At 40.9% G+C, this 6438-nt stretch overlaps 1 protein-coding gene across 1 annotated transcript; it reads right to left on the bottom strand.

Annotated features, from left to right (window-relative positions):
* Positions 1 to 884: 884 nt before the first annotated feature.
* On the bottom strand, positions 885 to 2878 carry LOC113651483 (monocyte chemotactic protein 1B-like). The gene is made up of 3 exons (XM_027160239.2): positions 2712 to 2878; positions 2170 to 2290; positions 885 to 1372 (listed from the first exon to the last, which is right to left on the bottom strand). The coding sequence occupies exons 1-3, from the start codon at positions 2779 to 2781 to the stop codon at positions 1264 to 1266; spliced, it is 300 nt and encodes a 99-aa protein (XP_027016040.1). The 5' UTR covers positions 2782 to 2878; the 3' UTR covers positions 885 to 1263.
* Positions 2879 to 6438: the final 3560 nt, after the last annotated feature.

Genomic DNA, 6438 nt, shown 5'->3' with positions numbered 1-6438 from the left:
TGCATCTATCCAAAAGAACAGACAGAAATGAGATTCACCTGTATACTAGTGAAAAAGATGTCGTCATCCATGCTATCACACATGGTGAGCAAATTATGTCTAAACTTCAAGAAGTTAGTCATATACAATCAACTACCATATCATTTCACAACATCACTGAGCTTTCAATTTAACATTATTTATGAGATAAACATGTTTTATGTAACAAAAATAATCTCATTTCGCTGGAGCACATTTTTACCTACCCCCTCTGTGCATGAGATACACTTCTCTGCCGAAGGAAGGGGTGTGGTCACAGGTAAAAGGCGAATGACCCACTAATTACTTAATGTCGCCACCAGAGGTCGCACCACAACAATTAACTGAACAAAAACAGTGATTTTGGTGAAAGTCATAACATTTAAAGTAACATTTTTAACCCTGTTACACTTACTCTGATTGTAAATAAGACTATTTCCATTCCACCTGCAGATCAGAATACAAACTTAACGTCAAGTCCAATATCTAGCAAACCTGACAAAAAGCAGGATCTTAGTTCAGCTATTCTTCTTTTGTGCATCGATCTGGCTGTTTTTAGAAGTAGAAAATATTTTTTTTGGTTATTTTTATCTATTTTAATAAATCCATGACTTACTTTATTTATTTATTTATTTATTTATTTATTTATTTATTTATTTGTCTAAAATAGTTTATCCTTTTTCTTATGAAATAGAAGAATTTCCTCTTGCGGTTTTATTTGTAATATTTATATATTTTATATATATATCATTTATTTTATTTATTTTATATTTATTGTTTATTTATTATTTATTTATTATTTATTATATTTGCTACTACTTCGTACATATTTCGTGTAAAAAAAATTGACAACTTGATAAACGAAATGCTTGCATCTCTTCATTTATTTATTTATTTATTTATCATTTTAGTTCCTTCATGTCACACGTGTTTAGACATAAATTAAACTCAACACAGTTCGTTCGGACGGCTCCGAAGAAAAAACAAAAGACACAAATACAGACTCAAGTCGAATAAAATATGACAAAATACAGCAAATAATAATAATAAAACAGATGAAAACATTCATAGAGAGAACATTCGGTCTGCAGTAGGTAGCTTTAATACGCTGAATTGTTAGTGGCATTTCAGAGATTTGTACACTCTTAAAGTGCAAATCTGCTCAAAACCCCTCGTAGAATTTGGTGATCATGATAATGAGGATGATGATGATGATGATGATGATGGTGGTAAAGCTCATCATGATTACAGGGGTCCCTGGCGTCCTGGCTTGCTGTCCATAAACTTGATGAGCTCCTTCACCCAGGCATCAGTGGGGTTGGCACACACATCCTTTCCCCTCTTTGTTTTGAACCTGTAGTGAAAAAAAAAAACGTATGATGTAAGTGTCAAAGTTTTAAATCTGTGCTCAACGTGACGACACAGGAGAGAAATGAACCAGCACTCACACTCTTTCTCTCTCTCTCTCTCTCTCTCTCTCTCTCTCTCTCTCTCTCTCTCTCTCTCTCTCTCTCTCTCTCTCTCTCTCTCTCACACACACACTCACACTCACACTCACACACAGTTTAGACAGCAGAGGGAGTCTGAGTTCACTCTAAGCTTTTATTTTGGTACTTTTTACACTCTCCAACATCCTGTTTCAGTTTGATTCTGCACATGACTGAACATTTCTTCACACAATAAACAACAACAACAAAAAAACCCTGTGATTTTATTATTCTTCCCTTAAAACTTTCTGTTACTGTGTTTCTCTTTCTATCATGCAGTTTAGATAGGACTGTCTGTCTTTTTGTCTGTCTGTCTGTCTGTCTGTCTCCCTCCCTCGCTCTCTCTCTCGCTCTCTCTCTCTCTCTCTCTCTCTCTCTCTCTCTCTCTCTCTCTCTCTCTTTGTATTTCTTTTCTGTGTCTCTATCACCATCTGTCTGTCTGTCTGTCTGTCTGTCTGTTTTTCCATCTCTCTCTCTCTCTCTGTATTTCTTTTCTGTGTCTCTATCACCATCTCTCTCTCTCTCTCTCTCTCTCTCTCTCTCTCTCTCTCTGCCTCCTTCGATCAGTCTATCATTTTCTACATCTCTCTCTCTCTCGCTCTTTCTATCTTTCTCTCTCTCTATCACACACAATACTAATACTAATGTGTAATCAGACACTTACAGTATGGCCTGTTTGGAGCACTGCGGGCTGGTCTGGCTGTAGCTGCTCACCATGTTGGTCCTCAGTGGACGCTGCTGGTAGGAGTAGCAGCAGACGTTCGTCTTGGATGAGTAACGCATCCCTGTAAAACATCACACCAAAACTCTTTACACAAGTCTACACAAAATATCCATGAAATATCGAAACTAATACCTCGAATCTACCTCCTCTGGGTATTTCGGTTAAATTTACGTCCTGTCACAATCCTAATTTAAATGTAATCTAAAACAGCTTTATACATTACAATCACATCTTTACTTTATCTGACTGTGACTAAGCCCTCGCACTGGAGACTCCTTCCATCAATTTTTAATAAACACTTTCTTAAATAAAAACTCACAACATTCACGATCACGCGACGATCAATCCGTTTACGAGACGACGATTAAGCGGTCGTGTTTAAAATAAAACTGCGATTTGTTTGATCGGGAAATTAAACGGACGAATCGGAATCCCGGATTCAGTCACGGGAGCACTGACGCTTTCTCTATGTTTGCTCTCACCTTCAGTGATCGTGACTGCACTCAGCAGCACCACCGCCACGGACAGGAGGATCAGACGGCAAGCTGACATCTCGCTTTGTTGCTTTTGCTCTTCGGCTAAAGACGAATGGACAGGTTAAAGATGATGATCACCCGAGGAGCTCTTTCTGTGTTCTGGTTCATTAGAGAGGCAGATCGCTTTTTTATACACATCAGCCACTCATGGGGAAGCCCTAAGCCAGGAGGAAGGAAGTAGTGAGGGGACTTTGTTTCACCAATGAGCTGGAAAATGTCCAGAGGGAGCACTCGGACTAATAACCGGTGTGTGACATTCATAGTGAACCGAGGAACACTAATAATGTTGATGTACAGAATTCTCACATCTCTTTTCTCCAGTGTCATGATGTGGGTTTTTTAAAAAAAAAAAAAAAACAAAGAGCGAAGCAGAGGCAGGGAGTCACACGGCACATGGTAACAAAAGATAACGAGATCATTTTGTGATAATTATTATTTTGGATTTGAACTAATACATGTTAGTAGGGCTCATGGTTAGAGAACAGGGCAGATCTATAAGGTGACAGGGGAAAAAGGGGTGAAAGGGGTGACAGGGGTGACAGAGGTGACAGGGGTGACAGGTGCGACAGGCGTGACAGGCATGACAGGGGTGACAGCAGCGACAGGTGTGACAGGCGTGACAGGCGTGACAGGGGTGACAGGGGTGACAGGGGTGACAGGCGTGACATGAATATTCATACAGTAAGAAAACCAGCTTTTGGAAATGTTCATGTCTCTTCACATCAGCATTGATGCACCATTTGAACTTCAGAACTGATGTAGGAGGTTCTCGAGGTTAAATCAGAAGAAAAACAATAATAGCAAGTTGTAATGTCATGACTGTGTGTGTGTGTGTGTGTGTGTGTGTGTGTGTGTGTGTGTGTGTGTGTGTTCTCTCAGCTTCATTGTTACAGTTCATTTTTATTTATATACAATTTTATATTTTGATGTTCTCTGGTGGTTCTTGGGTTCTATCTGCCTCATGACCTATGTTTAAAAAGAACTTGTTGGTTCTTAAGGTCATAGGGCTCTATGTTTCTAGAGTCCCACTGTATATTTCCTGGGGCATGTATTTTACAGTACATAGGAAGAAGCGTTTATTATCGCCACGCATACATTACACACAATTAAACCTTTTCTTCACATATTCCAGCTTTGGAGGTTGAGGTCCAAACACAGGGGGAGCTACAGTAAAATGCAGCCCCCTGGAGCAGAGAGTGTTAGGGGACTTTCTCAAGGACCCATGACCTTCTGATCGACGACTCAACAGCCACTTGAATCAAAAATACCCAAAGGACCTTCCTGGGAACTTAATTTTTAGGGACCTATGTTTCTTATCACTCTAAGGACATTCCTGGGACCAACGTCTCTATAGAGACATGTCTCTGTGTTTCTGGGAACATATGTTTCTAGGGTCCTTATATTTCAGTGGTCCTTTGAATCCAAAGACCTTCCTGGTCCTATGTTTTTTAAGGGTCTTAAGATTCCAGGGCCTGATCCTTGTAAGGCTATTCTAAAATTCTCAAATTTTTTAGGAACCAGTTCTAGGTTTCAATGTTCTCCCTCCCAATATGGTGCTCCATCTATTTAGAAACATTCATTCATCTTCTACCACTTATCCGAACTTCTCGGGTCACGGGGAGCCTGTGCCTATCTCAGGCGTCATCGGGCATCGAGGCAGGATACACCCTGGACGAAGTGCCAACCCATCACAGGGCACACACACACTCTCATTCACACACACACACACACACACACACACACACACACACACACACACACACACACACACACACACACACACACACACACACACACACACACACACACACACACACTATGGACAATTTTCCAGAGATGCCAATCAACCTACCATGCATGTCTTTGGACCGGGGGAGGAAACCGGAGTACCCGGAGGAAACCCCCGAGGCACGGGGAGAACATGCAAACTCCACACACACAAGGCGGAGGCGGGAATCGAACCCCCAACCCTGGAGGTGTGAGGCGAACGTGCTAACCACTAAGCCACCGTGCCCCCATTTAGAAACATACGATACTTATTTCACAACATAACGACAGAAAAGTAACTTTCCAATCAAAAACATGGAATTTTTTATCCTTTAGTATTCTTACATTCTGTTCGATTTATAAGCTAGACAGAGTGTGGAATGGTAAATAATACCAGCGTAAGTGTGTAAAAAGTATATCTTAGTCTAAGGTGTGTATCAATCCATGGTTTTCACAAAGTGCTCCTTTCCATCATACTGAGATCCCACAGTACACTCTGTATGTATGTTCCCCCAAAGACGACGACACAATCCAGCACAATATAAGGACCTTATAATAAATAATAATGATAACCTCAAAACCTTTATTGAGGTCAGACTGATGTTGGGTGAGAAGGTCTGGTACATTTTGTGCCGCCCTACGTTCTTCCACAGCAGCCTTGGAAAGCCATGACTTTATAAACTTTATTTTGCCAGGTTTGGGCTAGCCCCTGTAGCCTGCCTGAGTAAAGGTAAATCCTACTGTACTACCACAACAAACAATGGTTTTCTAGACAATTCTGTGCTTCCTTCTTTATGGAGACTGGGAAAGAACCACGGTGGGTGTGAAGGTCATGGGTATTTCTGGCTGTATTGTAGTTAGCACTGTTGAGTGTGCAACCATGTGTATAAACCTTCTACTCTAATTTCCATATCATGGGTATAATGATCTATGTGCTAGTCATTTGATCTGAAGATTATGGTCTCTATCACTCACACAAAAGTGAAAACACTCATTAACATCTCACCACCTGCTACGTTCTCAGATCAGTTTCATTTACTGACTCATTGGATTTCACCAATTTAATCATTAAAAACCGTCCCGTGAATTGTTCTCGATCGGCGATGCATAAAAAAATGCTTTCTAAACAGAAACCGCAGTCATTTTGTTCTTCTTCTTTTTCTTCTCCCCCTTCTTATTGACGGTTGTGGGATTGTAAACGTTCTCTCGCATACAACGAGAGGAACATTGAATTCTAATTTTCAGTTTCCTGATCATCACGTCCATGTTTTTTTTTTTTTTTTTTTTCACACTTTTCTAGAAAGTATCTGTATCACTGGAGCTTTGGAGAGGCCAAAACCGGCTCCTGCAATACTTTCTAATAAACACAATAAAACTCAAAACCCTTCTGACCACCAGACCGACGTACTGTATGTTCTTCATCAAACTGTTCTCACGTACTTTAAAGCAGACTGTTCTGTAGTGGGACCCTTTGTGCTGTAGAGTTAGAATTTCCCTTCAGTGGAACTAAGAGACGTGACAATGCGTCCGTGGTGTGGAGCTGGTTGGAGTGGACGAACTCGAGAGCTGAGAACCTGATGCTTTGGGACACCTTTGTGATGAACTGGAACTGGAGTCTCCTCAACATCCCTACATCTCAACATGTAACTCCACACAGATATGCATTAAGGTCTAGTGGAACACCGGGGTGAATAAAACCTGTGGTAGCCTAGTGGTTAAGGTGTTGGGCTACCGATCGGAAGGTTGTGAGTCCGATCCCAGGTCCACTGAGCTGCCACTGTTGGGCCCCTGAGCAAGGCCCTTAACCCTCAATTGCTCAGCTGTATTAAAAAAAATTTAATGTAAGTCGCTCTGGATAAGGACGTCTGCCAGATGCTGTAAAAGTAAACAAATCTGGAACGAGATG

The sequence above is a fragment of the Tachysurus fulvidraco genome, chromosome 17 (assembly GCF_022655615.1).
Source record: "Tachysurus fulvidraco isolate hzauxx_2018 chromosome 17, HZAU_PFXX_2.0, whole genome shotgun sequence".
Taxonomy (NCBI): domain Eukaryota; kingdom Metazoa; phylum Chordata; class Actinopteri; order Siluriformes; family Bagridae; genus Tachysurus; species Tachysurus fulvidraco.
The sequence above is the reverse complement of the archived record's forward strand: the minus strand, read 5'-3'. Positions and strand labels throughout refer to the sequence as shown.

What these genes read in the sequence shown, in the direction of transcription:
- LOC113651483 (XM_027160239.2), bottom strand. Translation starts at nt 2,781, where the DNA reads ATGTCAGCTTGCCGTCTGATCCTCCTGTCCGTGGCGGTGGTGCTGCTG. An exon ending in TGCAGTCACGATCACTGAAG is followed by an intron (nt 2,291 to 2,711) that starts GTGAGAGCAAAC and finishes GATGTTTTACAG; the next exon opens with GGATGCGTTACTCATCCAAG. An exon ending in TGCTCCAAACAGGCCATACT is followed by an intron (nt 1,373 to 2,169) that starts GTAAGTGTCTGA and finishes TTTTCACTACAG; the next exon opens with GTTCAAAACAAAGAGGGGAA.